This window comes from Pongo pygmaeus, chromosome 7, assembly GCF_028885625.2.
Source record: "Pongo pygmaeus isolate AG05252 chromosome 7, NHGRI_mPonPyg2-v2.0_pri, whole genome shotgun sequence".
NCBI classification, from domain to species: domain Eukaryota; kingdom Metazoa; phylum Chordata; class Mammalia; order Primates; family Hominidae; genus Pongo; species Pongo pygmaeus.
The window spans coordinates 6,438,484-6,461,989 of NC_072380.2; the positions used below are offsets into that span (position 1 = coordinate 6,438,484).

The 23,506-nt window shown below is 40.0% G+C and overlaps 1 protein-coding gene across 5 annotated transcripts in view; it reads left to right on the forward strand.

The window, feature by feature from the left end:
• The window catches only part of MCPH1 (microcephalin 1), a 240,728-nt gene that overhangs the window by 17,749 nt on the left and 199,473 nt on the right, over nucleotides 1–23,506 (forward strand). For all 5 annotated transcript variants that reach the window (XM_063669328.1, XM_054499957.2, XM_063669330.1 and 2 more), the window contains 5 exons: nucleotides 7,955–8,042; nucleotides 12,484–12,598; nucleotides 15,366–15,509; nucleotides 18,620–18,709; nucleotides 21,003–22,169. In XM_063669328.1, coding sequence (XP_063525398.1) covers nucleotides 7,955–8,042; nucleotides 12,484–12,598; nucleotides 15,366–15,509; nucleotides 18,620–18,709; nucleotides 21,003–22,169 — 1,604 coding nt within the window. The remainder of the gene's footprint in view (nucleotides 1–7,954; nucleotides 8,043–12,483; nucleotides 12,599–15,365; nucleotides 15,510–18,619; nucleotides 18,710–21,002; nucleotides 22,170–23,506) is intronic.

Genomic DNA, 23,506 nt, shown 5'->3' on the forward strand with positions numbered 1-23,506 from the left:
TTTTTTAATTAGAAATATTACAGCATTGAGCTTCTAGAGTATATATTACCTTTTGCAGGTGATAAATCTTTCCATAGGTTTAAATCCCAAAAGTGGGCTGTTCATTTCAGAGAGTTTACATATTTAAATATGACAGATGCTGCCAAATTACCTTCTGGAAGGAGTGTACTGCTTTCCATTCTTTCTGGAATTAACAAAAAATGCCTGTTTCCCAATACCTTTGCTTATGTTGTGAGTTATCAGTTCTTTTAATCTTTTATAATTTGTAGAAGAAAAATAATACTGTTTTTATTTGCATTTCTCTGACTTTTAGTAAGCTTGAATTTTCTTCAACAGAACATAGAGATAAGAGCCAAACTGACCTGCAGTTTTTATGTCACGTCTGTCCTTTCTTGGTGAACTGCCTGCCTTTCCAATGTAGTGGCTCATGGTTTCCACTGAAAATGTGAACATTAACTTCATAAGGTCACTAGGTGTCACTAGAATCCCATTCTGTTGGGTTCCTTCTGGGAGTGTTCATTTTAAGATCAGATGGCAATTGATAAAATTCTGACATTTCCTTTGGATGTAGAAATTTTTACCTTGAAGAAAGAATACATAAAGGTGAAATAAAGGTCAGCTTGGCCCCCACTCTAAATTCTGTTGAAGAAAGTTTATCATTTTTAAACAACTGCAAACTAACAGCTAGGTTGGGAATACGGTTCACAGGCTTTGTCCTTGCTAGGCTGAGAGTTGGTTGCTGACCAAAGGCCGTCACCCCCTGCATTTAGTGTTTGCTAGAAACAGGGACATATTCCTGCATAAGCACAACACAGGCTGACATTAGGGGCTTACCACAGCTCCCTTCCTTCTGGAATCCTCAGACTCCATTCCTATCCTACCAGCAGCCAGCTCCACTTCTCGCCTCCTCAGCCTTCTCACCCTGCAGCCATTCCTTAGTCTTTCACTGGCTTCTGTGACTTTGACACTGTTTAAGGTCACTGACCAGTGATAGGAACATCCCTCAGTTTGGGACGGTCTGATGTGTCCTCCTGATGTCACATCAGTGTGTAACAGTGGATGTGTAGCCATTTGGGACTGGGCGAATTACTCAACTGCTGGGCTCAAGGTTCCTCCAGCAGCTCCTGAGTTAACTTGCTATGGTTATTTAGTGCTAGACCACAGAAGTGCTCTCTCTGCTGGCAGAGCACTATTGCGCAGACTTCTCTGAATCTCCTGTGTTCTTCCTTGTGCGACAGGGACACATGTGAAGGATTGTGTGCTTTGCGGCTGGAATCTTCAAAGAGATGCCATTCACTTTTTTACCTCGCTAACACAGTGCCGTCTACGTAAAAGATTGACGTACTTTTCCTGAATTGACTTATTGACTGGGCCTAGAGAATAAGATACTGGTGCTGGGCAGTTTGGCCCGAGAGTAGTATAAAGGCTGCAGGATTGGCCCAGGTGAAGGCATCGTCCTAAGGGTAGAGTGGGAGTCGGTGGTTCCTGGCCGACCTGGCAGGTGTGCTGTGGGAAGTGCTGGAGTGAATCTGCTGTCTGGGGAGAACAAGCTCATCACAGCAGGGCTTCCCAAGGAGAATGTTGCTGCTTTGATTTCTATTGGCTCTGAGGCAGCAGCAGGTCAAATAGTTGGTTCTCTGTTTAGAGACATCTCTTGAAACACTTTTCGTTTTCACCACTAGGTGGTGGGATAATGTTATCATTTTACATTTCTGAAGAAACATAGAAATCTAATTGGAAGCTTTTTTGTCTGCTCAGTAGATTTTGGTTGGACCCCTGGTAAACGTGGGTTTCAGTGTAGCAGCTTTAGTGTATTACCACGTGTGCTAAAGCATAGCTGTTGGCATGCAGAACAGCATTACCAGCAGTAAGTGCCACTTACTTCTTCATAGTGAGTGATGATAGTTACACCCAGGTAGATGAAATTCAGGGAGAGCATCTCTGTGCACCTTACATCTTATCACTCTGAAGGATATGCGGTTGGGAAGCTTATCCCAAAGGAACAGAACACATCTTCCACAACTGTAGAACCTATGCCACGCACACGTTTTACTGGGTTGAATCAAGCTCTTCCTTAAACTGCTAACTTAAAGGATACTTACTGGTTTTGTAAACTTTGGCAAATGATCTTCTGTGCTCCTGGGTTTTCTGTGTTGTGCAATAGGAGGCAATGGTAGTGGCTTTTCCAGCATGGTTGGTTTGAGGCTTCTCATGAGCTGGCTGATCTTTGTCCTGATGATGGTGGTGATCTTAATACTGTGTATTTGATAACACGATTATCTAGGGTCTCCTCCACGTCTTTCATCCAGATGCATCTCAGCCACCTCAGATGCATCTCAGCAAAACCCCTTTTGCTGTTCCCTTAGGCATAATAGTGGTAAATCAGTGACATTTTGCTTGAGTAAGAAGAAGCTGCTAAAAACTTCTCATGCTTAAAATTGGTAATTAAGGGGACTTTTTAAAAAGAAGCACACCTAAAAAGCATTTCCTTTCTCGTTCTCTTCCACCCCGCCTCCCTTTCCCATCACTTTCATTAGATACAGCATTCTGCTCACCCCATTATTGTAGGCTCAGATAGTTGGTTTGTTTTTTTAAAATCAGCTTTATAAAAACATTTACATAAAATAAAACGGGCCCATTTTAAGTGTACATTCATGGAGTTTTGATAAATGTGTATACCTGTGTCACCACCACAACCAAAATACAGAGCATTTTCATCACCCCAAAGTCTCCCTCGTGTCCGTTTGCTGTCGGCCTCCCTTGCCCCCTCCTCCCACCCCAGGGCGGCCACAGATCTGGTTTCTGTCATTAAAGATCAGTGTCACCAATTCTGCAGCTTCAGATCAGTGGAATCATCCAGTGTGTACTGTTTTGTGCCTGACTTCTTTCACTGAAGGTGATGTTTTTGCGATTTGTCCGTGTTGTTTGTAGCAGTGGTTTCACTTCCTTTTATAGCTGAGTAGTATTCTATTGCAGGCATGTAGCTTGGTGCCACCAGTTGATGGAGATTGGGCTAGTTTGCCATTTTAGGTTATTATGAATAAAGTTACAATGGACATTTACATTTGTGTCTTTGTATGCTTTCATTTCTCTTGGGTCATTACCCAAACTTTTCCAAGGCGGTTATGGCACTGTATATTCCCACCAGCAGTGTGTGAGGGTTCCGTTCACTCCACATCTTCACCGATACTTGTAATTTATCCATCTTTTGAATTTTAGCCATTCAAGCAGATGTGTAGTGGTATTTCGTGGTTTTTCTTTTTCCAACATTGTTTTAAGATCTAATTCATATGCTACACAATTTGCCCAATTAAAGTGTACAATTCAGGGATTTTAAATATACGGTCAGGTATTGCTTAACGACAGGGATGCCTTCTGAGAAATGAATAGGTGATTTTGTTGTTATGGAGACATCACAGTGTGTATTAACACACACCTGCATGACATAGCTACTGCACACCTAGGCTCTGGCACAACCTATTGCTCCTAGGCACAAACCTCTACAGCATGTGCAGTTGTAAAACACTGGTAAGTATTTGTGTCTCTGAAATATTTAAACATAGAAAAGGTACAGTAAAAATATGGTATAAAAGATAAAATATGGTACACCTATATAGGGCGTTTACTATGAATTGAGCTCGCTAGACTGGAAGTTGCTGTGGTTGAGTCGTTGAGTGAGTGGTGAGCGAATGTGAAGGCCTAGGACATTACTACTGTACACTACTGTGGACTTTATACATGTCATACACTTAGGTTACACTGGATGTATATTTTTTGGAGCAACTGTATTAACTGATACTATAACTTTTTTTTAAAGACAAGGTCTTGCTTTGTCTCCCAGTCTGGAGTGAAGTGGCACAATTATGGCTCACTGTAGCCTCAACCTCCTAGGCTCAAGCAATCCTCCTGCCTCAGCTTCCTGAGGAGCCGGGACTACAGGCGTGTGTCACTATGCCTGGCTAATTTATTTTTATTTTTATTTTTGTAGAGATGGCATTCTTGCTACATTGTCCCAGCTAGTCTCCAGCTCCTGACCTCAAACAGTCCTCCTACCTCCGCCTCCCAAAATGTTGGGATTACAGATGGGAGTTATTGTACCTGTCTCCTCCCATAAGTAAATAATCTATCTCTGTTGCTTGTGGTGGGAAGAAAAAAAAAAACACCTAGGTTATTTATAATACCTAATATGAGTGCTTCGTAAATAGTTATTATACTGTGTTTTTTTTTTTTGAAATGGAATCTTGCTCTGTCGCCCAGGCTGGAGTGCAGTGGCGCGATCTTGGCTCACTGCAACCTCTGCCTCCTGGGTTCAAGCGATTCTCCTGCCTCAGCCTCCTGAGTAGCTGGGATTACAGGCACGCGCCACCATGCCCAGCTAATTTTTGCATTTTTAGTAGAGACGGGGTTTCCCCATGATGGCCTTGAACCCCTGATCTCCCGCCTCGGCCTCCCAAAGTGCTGGGATTACAGGTGTGAGCCACCGCGCCTCTCATATACTGTATTTTTTTTTTTATTTGGCCTTACTATAGCTTTTTTACGTGATAAACTTTGTAATTTTTTAAATTTTTTGACTCTTTTGTAATACCTTAAAATACATTGTACAGCAGTATAAAAATACCTTATATCTTTATCAGCTTTTTCTATTTTTTAATTTTAATTTTTACTTTTAAACTTAAAAAAAAAAAAAACAACTAGAACACAAAGACACACATTAGCCTGGGCCTACACGGGGTTAGGAACATCAGTATGTTGCTAGGCGATAGGAGTTTTTCAGCTCCATTGTAATCTTATGTGATCACTGTTGTGTATGTGGTCTATCATTGACCAAAAGGTTGTTATGCGGTATATGACTGTATTCACAGAGTTGTGCAACCGTCACCACAATTTAAAAACATTTTCATCACCTCAGAATGAAATTTGTACCCCTTAGCCGTATCCCCTATTCTCCCGCCAGCCAAGGCAGCCACTAGTCTACTTTCTTTCTCTGTGGATTTTCCTTTTCTGGACATTTCACATAAGCGGAATCATATGATACATGGTCTTCATGTCTGGCTTCTTTCTCTGGCGTGATGTTTTCAAGGTTCATCATGTTGTCATCTGTATTAGAATTTCATTTCTTTTTATGGTGGAATCATGTTCCATTGTATGGACACGCACACGCACACCTCCCCCCACCCCCCCCCCCCAACACACACAGAGAAGAACCAAATATTACAAGGCTTATCATGAAAAACAGTGGTCCCTTTCTTGACCCTTTTCACCGTCAATTCCTGTTCCCCAGAGGCAGCTCCTTTCACACATGTGGCTGCTTCTGCAGATAAGCTGTTCAGTGATCTCCATATTTCTAAATACTGTGGCCGTATTGTTGTTTTGTCTTTCAGTTTCAGATATTATCTAGTGACTTTCTGATAGGGAAGTGAGAATTTCGTTTTTAATCGGCCCCTCTGAGGGCACCCCACTCCCACATACATGCATCTGCTGTTTGCATGGACACATTCATGTGCAGGCTCTTTCCACTCTTGATTGCAGTGTACATGATACATTTTGGTTAAATCAGTAGTTTATGTTTACATCATTATGACTGTGGAAGTTGTGTGTTAGGCTGAATCTCAGAGTGAACCATGAATATATTTCCTTTCATGGAAAACTTTTTGTTTTCCCTGAGCTTGGCCTGGTGTCCTTTGAGTCCAGAGCTTCTCAGGCTCCAGTTATCTGAACATGGACCTAGTGCCCCCATTGGGCACTGGGTGGCAGTGACTGGGCACCGGAGAGAAGGAGAGTTGCTGCCTCTTTTCAGCCTTCCACCCTCTGCCCTCTGCACTTGGCCTGCTGTCCTTTGCCCCCTGCCTCACCCCTGACTGCTCTGGCTTCACCTGCACCTCCTGCCCTTGAGCAGTTCTGAGCTCTAGGTTCTGAGCTCCAGATGGACTCCTCCCCTGCCCCAGCTGCCAGGCTTCGGTTTCCCTTTTTTTTTTTTTTTTTTTTTATTTGTTTGATTTCAGTTCCCCAGACAGCTCTTATCTACTCTTTATTTTTTTTGGTTTATGTCTTTTTGTTTTCCTTTACTATCATTTTATTGGGGTTTTGGGGGTCAAGAGAAAAGCATGTGCGCTCAGTCCACCAGATTTAACCAGAGGTCAAAAACCTTCCATTTTTATTGTCTAAATATTATTCAGTTAAGGATTCCCCCTCCCCATCTTAGTCCCCAGCTGCCTTTGCTGAATCTTTAGCGTCTCCTGCCACAGTTATTGCAGTAGTCCCTGACTGGCCTCCTTGTCCTGGACCAGTGATCTGCCCACGACCTGTCCCTCACACCTGTCCCCATGCCCCAGAGCCCACAGGACGGGGTCCAAGCTCATTAGCTTAGAAAGTACAACCCTTGGAATCATGTGAATTCTTTTTTTGTTGCTAGTCTCCTAACTTGTATTCATTCACTCAGTCATACAAATGGCGTATGTTTTCCCAAAAAGGTCACCCTGTTTGCTGCACTGTGCTTGAGTCTATGCTCTGCTTCCAGATGGAAGATCTGTGTCCTCCCACATCTGCCTCCTTGTCAGAGTTGAGTCTGGTGATCATCCCTGACCTGAAGCTTTCTCTGAACCATACTCATTATGCAACTTTTTGCTGCTTTTCTGCCTGGTTGTACTTCTCTTGTTACAATTACTGCACCATATTCTTTTTTAAATTTGTACATTTTTGCAGATTTCTCTGATGCCTGGCTTAATAGAAGACAGTTGCCTTCTCATATCTGCCTCTGCATTCAGTGTATTGGGATACCGCATGTCATTTTGCTTCTGAAAACTCCACTGCATTGTATACTGAGGAGATAACGCGAGATGAGAAAGGAAAATCACATGTTAGTGTTGTTATAAAGATAGTATTGACTTTGCACACCCTCAGAAGGGGGTCAGGGACGCCAGGATGAGATTCACTACCCTAGTGTCACTTACCACACTGCGTAGACCATACTGTACCATGCAGAGGCACATATTTCTGAAACTTCCTTCATTCCTAATATATTTTGTAGAAATTTCTATATCAATATGGATATGTGTTTTTTATTGCAGTATACTTTATTTTTTCAAACAACTGTTTGTGTGTTAGATGTTGAACGGTGATAGGCCTGTGAGGGATAGTTGGAGAGGTGAGTAGAGGACTTATTATAAAAACACTTAAACAGCAGATGAGTGAGAATATGCTGTAAACATAGGAGTGACAGAAGGTTTTTATCTGGGTTGGGAAGAAATTTAAGATTAATATTTCAGTAATGTATGAGTGAATTAGTAGAGGAGAAACAAACAGTAGGGCAGGAGATCATTTAGAAAATCATAATTATTTAGACTTGAGTGACAGAATGCTAAGAGGAGATAAGGGTCACAGGAATCCAGAGATACGAAGCTGGACAGGAGAAATGGCAGGTGTGTCCACAGGGCAGGAGGAGGAGGCTTGGCAATGCGAAACATTGGTTACACACCCAGGCCTTGGGGCTGATGGTGGTGTCTGGACAGAAACACAAAAAGGACAACCCAATTTTGGAGGAAAGAGATGGATGTCCTCTGACTTCAATATCTTTACATCCCTTCTACCTCTAAATTGTCTGTTTTATGGCCTGTTTACTATTAAATGATCCATTTAATAGCATTTACTCATAGCTTTATGAGTACCATGCACTAATAATTTTGAAGTATGCTACAAGTCAAAAATTGTTGCATAAAAATTGTACTTCCTTTACCTGCCTCTTGCTTCTATTATACTTAAATACCAGATAGAGACGATTTGGGGAAGTTTGATTTATACTGACTTTTGTATTTGCTGTTGTATTTATTTTTTAAATGTCTGTTAAAATGACCTAGGTATGGATTTCTTAAATTGCTAATACATGTGCAGATTTAGTGCTGTGTCAATGTATAATAGAAACAAATACTCATTAGACTACCTTAATTTAATTATACAGATGCAGGACAGCTGGAGCACACATTGATGAATCATTGTTCCCTGCAGCTAATACGAATGAACACTTACCAAGCCTAATTAAAAAAAAAGTAAGTACATGATTTCAATGTAGATAATGGCAATTGGGAATTTATTCATTTTTATTTTTTACTTCTAGAAAATAAGACTTCTAGAAATATATTCAAGAGTTGTCTTAAATATGCTATTGATGATATTGTTCTTTTCACATAGCATTTTTTAGTGAATTACAGAGATTATTTTATCCTATGACTTCTTCGATAGCATTTGTAGGAAATGGAAAAGACTGTGGTCGGCCATGGGAAAACTAAAAGGTGCCAAGAGACAAGCAAACATTTAAGTGCTTTGGTAATTACTTCAGAATGAAGTTTGTTATATCTGTAGTCAAAATACCTGCATTCTGTTTAGCCAGATAAATCTCAAAAGTCCGACGGACCTACATCCGTGTGCAAAGTCATTTATTAGGAAAATCTGCTGTACAAATACAGTTGTCCTTCAGTATCCATAGAGGATCAGTTCCGGGACTCCCACAGGTACCAAAATCCACTGATGCTCAAGTCCCTTATATAAAATGCCATAGTATTTGCATGTAACCTACACAAATCCTCCCGTATACTTAAGAAAAAATTGTTTGTAGAGACAGGGTCTTTCTATGTTGCCCAAGCTAGTCTCAAACTCCTGGCCCCAAGTGATTCTCCTGCCTCAACCTCCCAATTGGGATTACGGGCGTGAGCCACTGCACCTGGCTCCTCCCATGTACTTTAAGTAATTTCTGGATTACTTAAAATACCTAATACAATGTGAATGCTTTGTAAATAGTTGTTACACTGTATTTTTTTTTTAATTTGTGTTAATTTTTTTTTCTTTTGAATATTTCCAATCGCGACTGGTTGAATCCACAGATCTGGAACTTGCAGATACAGAGGGCAAACTGCAGAGTTAAAGACATTGCTTTCATTTGAGATTGAATTCACATTTTAACCACAGCCTTTTCAGCTTTCTATTATTTAAAAGTTCTAATTGTGATTTCTTTATCTGAGGATACTTTACCCTGAAACATCACAGCCAGTTTGTTTTCACATGAGATTCTCTGTTAGAGGGAGGATTTGATGACTTTCTCCAAACTGAACTACATTTCCTGTAGACTAGAGGAGAAATAACTGTGGACTTCACATTTCCTGAAAATAGTAAATGATATTTCTTCATTACATTTCATCTCAGACAAGCCATAGTTTGTCCATGCAGTGATGGATGAACTGCTTCAGTCTTACCTGATTATAGGTGAACAAGTGTTCAGCAGTCTCTGGACTCCCTGTGACATGCTAAAATCAAGTGTTTATTGTAAAAACACATCAGTAGTACATGCATATTTTCATTGTAAAACATTTAGTAAACACAGACATCTCTTTGATTGCCCTCCCTCAAAGTAAGCAGCTTTCAATTTGATGAGTATCCTGGGTGGCATTTCTTCAGTACATTACACACATGTACACACTCACACATGCATGCTTGACGTGAAGGGGCTCTGCTATCTTATGTGTATCATTTGGTGAGTTACCTTCTCTTCCCCAATTAACAATATGGTTTTGACCATTTCATGTCAGTAGCTTTGACTCTATTCAGTTTTCTGTATTGCATTATACGTTGTCACTGTGTTTTTCCAGTATTCATGTACTTTTAGTCACTGTCAGTTTTTGCTAAGTATATTACTTATGCCACATATTTGAGTTTATTTCTCCAAGTCAGATATCTAGAGATAAAATTACTGGCTCAGAATACATACACATTTTGATTTTAACAGTTCCACCAGTCATATACAAGATGACCTATTTCTTGGCCAGATACGGTGGCTCACACCTGTAATCCCAGCACTTCAGGAGGCCGAGGCGGGCAAATCAGTTGAGGCCAGGAGTTTGAGACCAGCCTGGCCAACATGGTGAAACCCCATCTCTACTAAAAATACAAAAATTAGCCGGACCTGCTGGTGCACACCTGTAATCCCAGCAACTCAGGAGGCTGAGGCAGGAGAATTGCTTGAACCCAGGAGGTGGAGGTTGCAGTGAGCCCAGATCGCGCCACTGCACTCCAGCCTGGGTCACAGCAAGACTCTGTCTCAAAAACAAAAACCTATTTCTTGATACTCTGACCAATATTGGATATTACTAATCTTTTAAATTTTTCCTAATCTGAAGCATTAATAACTGCTCATACACTTTACCACTTTAATTTTCGTGTCTAAAAACCTTCCTTTTCCTTCTCTTTTCCAAATGTAATTACAAATTAAACCCGACTCGAGGCCTTATTCTTGTGGGTCCTTGAGAAGGTTCTGTGCATCTGTCTCCCCCTCACCCTGTCTGCTGCCTGCCTACCCAGCTTGCTGTTCCTCAAGCGTGCAAATCGTGTTTCTGTTTCAGAGCCATTGCGTTATGTGTTCCCTCTGTCTGGAACATTCTTCCCCTAAAATTCATAAACATGACCCGTTTTCCAGCCTCTCTGGCTTTGTGCAGATGTTACTTTCTCTGTGAGACCTATCCTGCCACCCTTGTTTATACCAGCAATTCCTTCCCACATGCGCCAACTATGCAAGTCTCTTTTCATCTGCAGTGCTGACTGGCTCCTCCTAACACACTGTAGTAATATGGGCAGTTTGATGGAATACACTTGGTAGAGAAGATTCACAGGACCCCAAAATAACAATGTGTCCAATCTGCACAGTACCTGAGAACCAGGGAGCACAAGGTGGAGTGTCTTCTTGTATGCTGCTGGCCCTGAGCCTATATGAACCAGCCCCACTGGCAGAGCCTCCAGGCAAATCCTTCATCTCACTAATCGTAAACAATGTTGACAGGCCAGCACAATCTGTCCCCAAACTTCCCGGACCTGTGGCTATAAAGCATCACTGTCTAATTATTACATTTTGTGTCATGCAGGTACTTTAGTGAAAGCAGTGCAGGCCGGTTCCAAGCCTGTTGAAATGAACCTCCCAAGACACATACAATTTACTTATTTATTATGTTTATTTTCTGTCATTCCTTCCCAGCATGCCATCTCCATGATGACAAGGATCTTTCTAGGTTGCAAGACCAGCGCCTGACATATAGTCATGTTTTTTGTCAATAAATGAGTGAATAACTAACAGAGCAAGATCCCCAGTATAGACATTAGCCTTGAATAGCTGAAAGAAGTTCTTTCTATAAGACTGGAGCAAAAGAAGTTAGCTTTTACGTGGGTAGCTAGCTACCCATGTAAGCAAATATGGGCTGGTAGCTTCAAGCTGAAAACCAAGGAACCTAGACAGACGACTTAAATTTCCCTGGGGTCCTATAAGAAAGAAGTCAGGCATAAAAGTGTTAGTAAGTAAAATCGATGTGAAGTTCAGTATGTGTATTTGTGCTGATGGCCAGGCTAAAGACGGGAAGTCAATGGGCAGTTCCAAGAACAGAATGTGGGTAAGGCTGGGAATGTCAGGTGTGTTTCAAAGAAACATTTCCCCTCTCTGAGGATGGTAAGAGTAGAGTTAACCCGAGACCTTCCTGTGGATATCAGCCTGGGGTTTCATGTGTTTGTGAGTGTAGTTGCGGTTTTTGGGTTTTACTGGCTGATTGGAGTTACTGTGATTTAATGACAGTAGGGCAAGAATAATAATGGTTCTTTTCTTTGGTAATTATAAAATAGAAATTGTTTTATTACTGCATCATGGTCTTGCAGGGAGGATGATGTGAGAATAGTGCTACCAAGCAGGCAATGGGCTTGCTGCCCAACCCACATAGAGTCCAAGATCATGCCACTTGCTTTTGAGAGAAGAAAGGCTTTATTGCAAGTTGCCTGGCAAGGAGACGGGAGGAAATGCTCAAATTTGCCTCCCTGAGATAGGGGCTCAGGCAGTTTCATAGACAGAGAAAATAAAGTGTGATCTGATTGGATCTTGCAACGAGGTGATGCTGGGAGGTGTCATCTGACTGGGTTGTGTCACAAGGTGATGCCAGGGCTCAATCTGATTGGATCATGGATTATGCCGTCAGGTGTTTACTCCTTAATTTGGCCCCGTTCCTTGGTCTAAGTGCTCAGGTTCTGCCCATGGTTACATGCTTGGTTTACCTGGGCATGCTCAAGTGACGTAACTTGCAACTTCGGGGGCCATGGCAATTAAACAGTTCACCATTTTGATACACAAAGTTGAACTAGATTGGGCTGGTTTGGTGGTAACAATAGCAAAAAATTGAAAGAGACTGGCTAAAAACTTTCATGGAAACTAAGAATGCTAGGATCATGAAAATTTCTCACAAAGCATAATACAGAGCCTTTTATACAGTCTTTTAAATTCTGTCCATTTTCTTTATAACTGCACAAAAAAATAAATATTGCCAATTCACATACAGTGCAAGAAACACCTCTTTCAGAAGTTTTTATTACTGATGTTATAAAAGGTATCAGAAATGTATGCGAAAGGGCTTTTTCTCCTGTCTTAAGCAGTTGCAATACAGCATTAATTTTTGTGTTCTTTTTGCACAGCGTAAATGTATGCAGCCCAAAGATTTTAATTTTAAAACACCAGAAAATGATAAGAGATTTCAGAAGAAATTTGAGAAAATGGCTAAAGAGCTACAACGGCAAAAAACAAGTCTAGGTAAGCTAAGAAATATAATACAGTTCTTTGCATTTGTGTCCATACACCTTGTTTAATTTGCATGATGACTAGTGGGGTTCAGGATGAGAGAGCTGATGAAGACTATGATAACTTTACTCTAGGAAGGAGAAAACAAAATGTCAGGAGCCTGCGGGAGACTTGACTGGGAGCCATAATAGAGCCATGCAGCTGAGCTAATCGACCACAGTCTTAACCATTCATCAAGGTGGTCGAACTTTTCATTTTCAGGAATGATTTCAGAAGAAAAGCAAACTTTGGCTAATAAGCCTTATTGAAATAAATACCTATTTATTTCTTCTTTGTATATAACTTCATATTTTTACCTAATTAGCCTTTTTGTTTTGTTACCCAGAATAGGCAAATCTTAGATGATACATTCTTTTAGTGATTTGGGAAAATACTTCAGAATATTATGTTCTATAACAAGATGTCTTAGAAAAAAAATATGTATTCTTATGTATATATATTCTTAAATAATATTTTTATATATAAGAATATTATGGGCTGGGCACGGTGGCTCACGCCTGTAATCCCAGCACTTTGGGAGGCTGAGGCGGGCGGATCACGAGGTCAGAAGATCGAGACCATCCTGGCTAACATGGTGAAACCCTGTCTCTACTAAATATACAAAAAAATTAGCTGGTTGTGGTGGCGGGCGCCTGTAGTCCCAGCTACTCCTGAGGCTGAGGCAGGAGAATGTCGTGAACCTGGGAGGCAGAGCTTGCAGTGAGCTGAGATTGCACCACTACACTCCAGCCTGGGAGACAGAGCAAGACTCCAACTCAAAAAAAGAAAAGAAAAAAAAAGAATATTATGAAACATTAGGATATTTTGTATGTTTTTGGTATTTCTCCTTTGCCTTTTTCACTGTCCTCTAAATTCAGTATTTCCTAGTAATTCTGACACACCATTGCTACAGATAAGCAATTATGGTCACTAGAAATAGGAAGCATTAATTCCTCTAGTTTTTGTTTTCTTTGTTTTAATCTGTGTTACTGTGTCACAAATTCTCTATTCTGTGTTTTGAAATTATTCAAATAGAATTGTCGAGATTTATTTTATTTATTTTTTTGAGATGGAGTCTTGCTCTGTCGCCAGGCTGGAGTGCAGTGGTGTGATCTTGGCTCACTACAACCTCCACCTCCCGGGTTCAAGCAATCCTCCTGCCTCAGCCTCCCGAGTAGCTGGGACTACAGGGGCGCACCACCACGCCCAGCTAATTTTTGTATTTTTAGTAGAAACAGAGTTTCACCATGTTGGCCAGGATGATCTCAAACTCTTGACCTCATGATCTGCCCGCCTCAGCCTCCCAAAGTGCTGGGATTACAGGCGTGAGCCACCACACCCGGCCAAGATTTATTTTAAATCTGTGATGATAATGCGACAGAACTGGGTAGAACAGTTAGCCCACATAGTGCTGCCACATAATTTTCCAGAAACATGGCCTGCATCATTTGTTTCATGCTCAGCCCTCCCGCTGCCTCTCCTGGTGCATGTCCATCCTTCCTTCACACCAGCTGTCTGGTCTTCATCGAAGCTCAAGCCAGAAACGTGCAATTGTACTTGACATCTCCTTCTTCCTGACACTAACCACCATCAAGACCATGGCCCTGCTTCTGAAATAGTTGTTTGACTTCTTCTGTTTTCTCCTTCCCTCCTCTCTCCCCTGATGCCGGGGTCATCCCTCCTGCACCATTGCAGCCACTCTTTACCCCACCCTCCACTCTCCTTACAGTTCATCTCTGTGCTGCAGTCACAATGGTGAAAACCTTAAATCAGAAGGACATCCCCTCCCTGGTTTAAAATCTCCTGGTGTCATCCCAAGGAAAAATATTCAGGATAAGATCCTGTATTTAACATATTCTCCAATTTACTAGGTCCTTTATGATCTGGACTTTCTTTCTAGCTTCATAGCAACATTGCACACTCTTCTATAGTTCTTTATACTTTTGTCACTTTGGCCTTCTTTCCTATGTCAGTGACAGTGTATTTGAAAATACTTTGACAACATGGTAATGATAGATACAAAATTTTCTTCTTAGACCAAATACGTATCGTAATTAAAAGCTATACATGTAAAGTATTAATGATGCAACTAATGTACATTTGTATCTTGTCAGAACTACAGTAAGGGTTATTGAGGCTTAAGAGTTGCAAAGGAGAATACATTAAATGATTGTTGGTACTTTTTGGTGGGGGTGAGTATGAAAGTTCTGAAGGGCTCTTTGAGTATATGCAAGGTAGCATTCCAGAAAAAACACAACTCTGCGCCCACACAGAACGAGCTCATAACTGCATGGTTCCGGGACCATGCTGATCCCGCTTCATGTAGTCAGGTTCATGTCTGGCTCTGTGCATGTATGTGGAGGGTAGGAGCGATGGTTAATGGGGGCAGTTTCTGAAACCTGGGACAAGAAACAAACCAATAACTTCTGTGTCTCAGTCTTTGTCTTCAAGTGGGGATACTGATTTGGGTTTGGGTTTGAGGTTGGATGCACTAATGCATATATTGTTCTTAGCACAGTGCTTGGTGAGGGCAGTTGCTCAGCAGATGTGAGCCAGCAGCTATAGCAGCAGCGTCACTGCCTGTGGAGGTGGTGGAGGTAGAATATTAGCAGGAGTAGGTAATGATGTTGAAGGGGAAGAAGGAAAACGGGGTGTGGGGGGTTGTTCCTTAAAAGGAATCACATTCGTGAAGTATGAAGGCACTTTTTGATCTTAAAGTGGATTTTTTGTTTATTTTCAGATGGTGATGTACCTATTCTCTTATTTGAATCTAATGGTTCATTAATATATAGTCCCACAATTGAAATTAATAGTAGTCACCACAGCGCAATGGAGAAGAGATTACAAGAGATGAAGGAGAAAAGGGAAAATCTTTCCCCCACCTGTAAGTAATTACAGTTTGTAAGATGAAAATTATGCAAATAGGCAATTAAATTATGGTGGAAAGCTTCTTTTTTCTTTGCCTAGATATTTTAATGTTTCCTGATAGTAACACATTTTGACTTATTTCATGGCTGGCTTTGTTTTCCAGAAAATCTTATGCATCATTAAGATTTTTGAAGCATATGTTGGGTGTATAGTATTCTTCAAGTTTAAAATCCTATTTGTTGTAGCTCCTTTGTAATTTCTATATCTTTGGAATTTTTTCTTTCTTTTTTTTTAAAAAAAATGAATCATGTGTTTTTTGTTTGTTTGTTTGTTTTCTGAGATGGAGTTTTGCATTTGTCACCCAGGCTGGAGTGCAGTGGCGCTATCTGGGCTCACTGCAGCCTCCCGAGTTCAAGTGATTCTACTGCCTCAGCCTCCCAAGTAGCTGGGCTTACAGGTGCCTGTCACCACTCCTGGCTAATTTTTTTTTGTTTTTTTGTATTTTTAGTAGAGACGGGGTTTCGCCATGTTGGCCAGGCTGGTCTTAAGCTCTTAACCTCAGGTGATCCACCCGCCTCGGCCTCCCAAACGGCTGGGCTTACAGGCGTGAGTCACCGTGCCTGGCTGTGAATCATGTCTTGTGAAGGAATTTGCTTTAATGTATCTAATGAATCAGTTTGTTTTTCATTGTTTCTTTTATCTTTAAAATTTTTAATTACTGAAGTGTAATTCACATTTTAATAAAACATTTATCAAAGTAGCTAATAGTAAAAGTTCATCTTGATACCCACCTAATTCTACTCTTCTACCTGGGGATAACCTGTATTTTAAGTTGATGTGTTTTTCCAGATCTGTTTCAGTATATCAGATATCTGTGTATACATGAATACCAAACCTGTGTATACGGGTTTGGTTTCTGTGTGGAGGTGTAATTTCTGTTTTACCTAAATTAGATAATGACATATGTATTATTATCCGCTTTGTTTATTTACTTAGTTGGTGGGTGCAGCGCACCAGCATGGCACATGTATACATATGTAACTTACCTGCACATTGCGCACATGTACCATAAAACCTAAAGTATAATAATGATAATAATAATAATAATAAAAGAAAAAAAAAAAAAAAAAAAAAAAGAGTATCCTGGAGGGTTTTTTTGCAGCTTAGTTGTTGTAGACCTATTTTTTTTTAAGATGCTCGAAGTAGTCTACAGCTTTGATATTGAAAATCTATTGGTGGGTATTTTTTCCCAGTTTATTAGAAATTGTATTGCAGTTTTTATTCTTTTTTTAACCATATAGTTTGGGGGTTCTTGTTTTTCTATTGGGCCATTTTCCTTTCTCTAGATGTAAGTCTTTCCAGCTTTCCACCGCGACTTTTTACTGTTATAACCCCTGCATGTGCCTACGTGAATCCTTATATTTCTGAGTCCTTCATGTATTTCAATAATACTAATTCATACATGCAGAATTTGATTTTTTAAAGATATAGAATCTCACTGTGTTGCCCAGGCAGGACTTGCACTGCTGGGCTCAAGTACTTCTGCCTCACCCTCTCAAGTAGCTAGGAATATAGGTGTGTGCCACGACCTCTGGCTTATTGATAGATATAGTCGAATTATCCTTCAAAAAATTTGGGCCATTTTATTGTCTCCAGTTGTTTACAAGAATGCCCCTTTCTTCATGCTTGGAAAACTGAATGGCATTAGCCTGTAGCCTTTTTCAATTGGAAGCTTGAAAAACTGGATCTGTTCTTTAAGTTACTTTTGATTAGAAGCAAGTTTAAGTGCGTTTTCATATTACTGACTATGACTTACTGAATGCAGCTTTTAATGTGATCAACTATTACCTGTCTTAATTTTATGTCCTTTGTCCATCTATATCAGTTAAAGTTAGTTTCGGCTGCATATAACAAAGACAAAAACCAGTGACTTAAAATCGATAGAATTGCCTTTCTCCGTCTTGCCTAGTTTAGAAGTAGGCAGTCAGGGCTGGGATGCCATTCCATGGTGTCTTTAAGAAACTAGGTTCCCATCTTTCTGTTGTGCCTGCCTGGCTTTTCTTCCAAAATGTGTGTGCCTCCCAGCTGAGCCATCTCCTTTTGACAGCCTTACCAGACATCTATCCAATATTCCTGTCTAATTCCATTGGCTGGAATGTGGTCATATGGCCACCCCTTTTGCAAGCAAGACTGAAATGTAGTCTTGACTGGGATGCATTGCTGTCCTGATAAAATCAAAGTTCTGTTGTTAAGAAGAAGTGAGAATGGACATTGAGGTAAATAACTAGCTGTGTCCCAGGTGGACATCCAAATTGTTTCAGTGTGCAATTATGCGTATAAACTAATTTGCCTTAAACTTTACTTTTTCTATTACTTTGCAATGTTAATTCTGCTACTTCACTGCATCCAGCACAGTTTAAAACTTAACTGAAAATTTTATGTGTGCTTCCCTTCCTTATCTTGGTTTATTCTCTTTTTTGCTGAAGTTTTCTCAGAAAAGTATCCTTTTGAGTCTCTAAAAAATATCTTTGGATGTGAGATCCAAACATTTGTTTTTTTTCTTGACTATTGTATGAACAGCCTTTGAAGATAATACTTACGACCTTATTTGTTAAGTCATTGACATCCTAAGTGTTTTCTATGAAACCTCTAGGATTTCTCAACCCAGCACAGCTGACATTTGGGTCTGGGTAATTCTTTGTTGGGGGCACTGCCCTGTGTGTGGTAGGAAGCTCAGCAGCATCCCTGCCTCTCCCCACTTACCCACTGCTCTCCCTCACTGGCGACATCCAAAAATGTGTCCTGACATTACCAAATATGTGCTGGGACCCCACGTCACCTCTGGTTGAGAAGCAGTGCTCTAGTTTTAGAGGTAACTATGATGAGCATCCTTGAAGAAAAAGCCATGACTATCAAACAAGAAGAATAGAACAGACTGGAAACGTTCACTTAACTCTGTTCAGCTTCTGATTAGATTCAGGCAAGTTGACTTTAAGATCCCTTCTAACTTTGTGACTGTAGGATTTAATAGAATCACCTATGATTAATAGGAGGACTTTCTGCTGGCTTCATCTGCTAAAAAATACTGAAATTTTATCTAATGCAGTGTCTTGGTCCTGTTTTTAGCTTCCCAAATGATTCAGCAGTCTCATGATAATCCAAGTAACTCTCTGTGTGAAGCACCTTTGAACATTTCACATGATACTTTGTGTTCAGGTAAAATTTTTATTTTCCTTTCTGTGATATATTTAAGTTTTGAGAATAATATGATTTTCTGATTTAGAATTTCATGTAGCAACTTCTGATGAGTAAAATAATTAGTTAGAACTTCTAAGTTTCCCCCTGAAATTAGGTATTATAATAAAATTAAGGCATGAGTTAAACTTCCTTTTTGGTTCCTATAGGTTGTTTTCCCTAGGCATTTGCTTTCTTGCTATAGAATCCATTGCTTATTTAAAAAAATTATTGTGATCGTATGTGAACTAATCTGTATGCAGTTTAAACTACGTAGAACTGAGGTCAGAGCTAAGGAAATGTTGTTTCACGCAATGTATAATTAACGCAAGGAACCTGTTATTGAACGGGGTCAGTGAAGTATGTAAAGATCGTCAATCAATTGAGGAGATAAATAGAGGATGTCTAATTACAAGCAGAAAGAACATTGGTAAGAATTAATGCAATTAGTTACATGTTACACACACATATTTTTTAATGTGGGAGCCCTTGTTTCACTTAGGATGATAATTTTTCATGGTCATATCTTCTTTGTATCAAATTTCTTACACTTTTCTCATCTAGCCCCCAGTAGGGCCCAAATAAGTAGCAGTGATCCCTGAAAGTACTATGTTCGAAAGTGCTTGAGATGTTATGGAATATTTATTATGAAAGCCACAGCAATGACAAAGCGCAAGACAGCATCAAGATACTAGAAGTTTCAACCAAAGCCTCCTTTCAGCGCAGGGTTAATCCTTGTACTCTCACCTCTATGTGCTGGAATTATTTACCCATTTCTCTTAAACAGTCTCCATCTTTTTATTTTATACTTGTTACATTTATTTCCTAGAAGTTGGAAACAAGTGATAATAATAGCTAACATTGATTTCATTTTTGTTGTTGTAGGCACTCCTCTAAGTGTCTTATTCACTGTTATCTCATTTATTCTCCCATTAGCCTTAAGAGGTAGGTTCCATCACCATCCCATTTTGCCAGTGAAAAACCAGGACACAGAGGTCAAACAGCTTGTACAAGGTCATGTGGTTTGTGAATGGCAAACCCAAGCTTCTAACTTAGGCAGTCTGACATCACAGTTTACACTCTTAGTGACATGTCACATTGCTTATCGGGTTTTTGAAAAGTGTGATAAAACATAAAACAATTTTAGATGCTGAATAAGATACATTCAGCATCTAAAATTAAAAGTGACCTTATTTCCAACTACTGCCTTGAAGACACACATGGTGCCTCCTGCCTACTGGGCTTCCCTCCCCTCCTGGGGCACAGTTGGAAGGGAAGCTTTGGTGATTACCTATGTTCTTCCTTTTTAAAGCAGAACTTTAGTGATTTCAGTCAGAGAGTTATAACACTTATGTTACCTCCAGATTGAGTGATTTCTACAAAACACAGGCCCTCCACCAGCAAGTGCTGAGCCCCTATTGGGGGAGCCAGCGCAGGACTAGAGACTTCTTCATATTCATTCCAAAATGAACAGACCTCTAGTAGCTTATAGCATAGTGATGGGCAGACACCCACGTAACCACGGGGCAGTATGATGCATGATGGTGTGTAGCAGAGGGGGCAAGCAGAGCGAGGAGACCTGGCAAGGGCAGTGGGAGGGTCCCAGGGATGTTGACAACCCAGGTGGGTTTTGAAGGATGAATTGTATTTACCCATAATAAAGTGTGGAGGAAAGGGCAAGGCCCGGAGGGTACAGAGGAGTATAGAATTTTCAGGAGGTAGCAGCAGCTTAGCATTACTCTCAGGAAATGAGTAATCTATATAAGAGTTGAAACATTAAGGCCTACCAAATGGCTCACTTTTGAATATAAGTGTGATACAAGGACTTCACTGGAAGACAGGGAAGGTAAAGGTGAGCTATGTTCATTGAGGGAATGTTTCATGCAAGACTAGAACTTTCCCTAGACCTTACAATAGTAGTTCTTAGGTTTTAGAATTATTGATCTCCTGGAAAATTTAGTGACAAACTATGGATGCTCTTTCTGGAAAATGTGCACGTGCATATGGAAATTTGCCTAAAATTTTTAGAAGTTTGTTACCTCTCTTCTCTATCCCCACCACTATCCCATACACCCATCAAAGCCCAGGTTCTCTAGTTAAAAATACTGGCCTAAAATGTCCCCTTAAATGGAAATGAGAAGAACTCACATGTGGTTAATAGTCTTCTTAACTAATAGCTGTACTTTAAAAGTATTTTTTTATTGGTCAACTGAAAGTTGAATTTAGAATAATTTAAACCACTTTTAAAAATTAGCTCTCCGTTAATGTTTTCCAGGTGAATCCTTTGCTGGTGGCTTACACTCCTCTTTTGATGATCTTTGTGGAAACTCAGGATGTGGAAATCAGGAAAGGAAGTTGGGAGGATCCATTAATGACATTAAAAGTGATATGTGTATTTCTTCACTTGTATTGAAAGCAAATAATACTCATTCATCACCATCTTTCACTCACCTCGATAAATCAAGTCCTCAGAAATTTCTGAGTAATCTTTCAAAGGAAGAAATAAACTTGCAAAGAAATATTGCAGGTAAAATAGTCACCCCTGACCAAAAGCAGGCTGCAGGTATGTCTCAGGAGACGTTTGAAGAGAAGTATCGTTTGTCTCCTACGTTATCTTCAACAAAAGGCCACCTTTTGATACATTCAAGACCCAGGAGTTCCTCAGTAAAGAGAAAAAGAGTATCACATGGCTCCCATTCACCTCCGAAGGAAAAATGCAAGAGAAAGAGGAGCATCAGGAGATCTATCATGCCGAGGCTGCAGCTGTGCAGGTCAGAAGGCAGCCTGCAGCACGTGGCAGGACCTGCGCTCCAGGCTCTTAGCTGTGGGGAGTCTTCATATGATGACTATTTTTCACCTGATAATCTTAAGGAAAGGAATTCAGAGAATCTTCCTCCCGAATCTCAGCTGCCATCAAGCCCTGCTCAGTTCAGCTGCAGAAGTCTTTCTAAGAAGGAGAGAACAAGCATATTTGAAATGTCTGATTTTTCCTGCGTTGGTAAAAAAACCAGAACAGTTGACATTATCAGTTTCACAGCAAAAACCATCTCCAGTCCTCAGAAAACTGGAAATGGTGAAGGCCTTGCAACTTTGAGTTGCGTGACTTCTGAGGAATCCTCTGCCCCTGAAGAAGCCCTAAGGTGTTGTAGACAGGCTGGGAAAGAAGACGCATGCCCAGAGGGAAATGGCTTTTCTTACACCATTGAGGACCCCGTTCTTCCAAAAGGACATGATGGTGATTTAACTCCTTTGGAAGGAAACCTTGAAGAAGTGAAAGAAGCGGTTGGTCTGAAAAGCACACAGAACAAAGGTACCACTTCCAAAATATCAAACTCCTCTGAAGGCGAAGCCCAGAGTGAACATGAGCCATGTTTTATAGGTGACTGTAACATGGAGACGTCTACAGAAGAAAAGGAAAACTTACCCGGAGGATACAGTGGAAGTATGTGAATCTCCTTTTCCAAGTCACCTTTGCTAAATAAACATGTAACAGTGCATCCATATTTTAAATTTATCACAACTTTTTCATAAATTATTTCCCCATTTACCCCTCTTTTTACTTAAAGAATGTGCATTTGATCATTCCAATGATAAACTCTTTAGGAATAGATGACTTGCTGTCTTGTGGAACTTCTAGACTTATTGGTCAAGTCTGTTATGAATCTATTTCTCCAAGACTTTTCCTTCTTATAGGTCAAAAGGATAAGTAGTCCATATTATGAATAACTGAGGGGAGTGAAGTCTTTTTCCTTATTCCATTGGAGTCTTGCGCTGCAGTGTGTGTAAAGATGCATACAATAGAGAGTTTTTTAAAACCTAGGTTCTTAATAGTGAGGCTATTTAAAGAAAGAAATTAAGGTAGCTTAAGCCATCGATTGTATCAAAGAGAAAGTGTGAAAAAATAGTTTTAGAAATCTGTTATCAGTATTGATTTTTGAAGAAACTTTGGTCAGTGTTAACTATGAAGAAACATTTAAACATTTTGCTCATTTGTAACAGGCCTTGTTTGACTTGTACTTATTTTGCTTGAAGCATCACTTGAAAAGATTTATTCCTATTCATAATTTAATTGTAACTATAATAATAAACGATATCGTTGTAGCAAAAGTCACAACAATAAAAAATTTTGCACTTCACAGTTATAAGTACAAATAGGTTCCAGCAAACAAAATTGAAGAAATCTTGAATTTTGACTGTCTTTACCTAAAGATTAGGTTAAAATTTGAGTAAGAACACATTCACTCTGCATGATTTCTCTGCTCTACAAATGTTTTAACTGCCTCTTTGAAGGTGGAGAAGTCATGGTAGGGTTTGAAATCATCACAGACGTGTTACATACCTTTTCCTTGAGTATACACTCCCCAAAATTGTTTCACAAAAAGAATGAAAATAATTTTGTATATTTTTGGCCTGCTGTTTATATCTTGGCTTTCTGAACATATATTAAATTTGACAAGAAACTGTATTTTATGTTCCATTAGCCTTAGTATGTGTTTTCAAAATATTTATTTTAAAATGTTGACTCAAAAGTTAATATAAAACAATAGATGTGTAAAATTCTTTGGCAGTTAAGAATATCCTGTTCTAAGGTTAACATTCTCCATCTTTCCAGTTTTCACCTTGTGTATTTTTTAAGCTTTTGAATAATAATGACATGCAAATGTAAATTAAGTGGGAAAAAGCTGGTAGCAAACAGTGGGGTATGGCCTAAAATCTGCGTGTTGTCGGGAGTGTGCTAGTCCTCGGAAGCAGGTGTGTTGTGTTCTAGAACACTGCCCC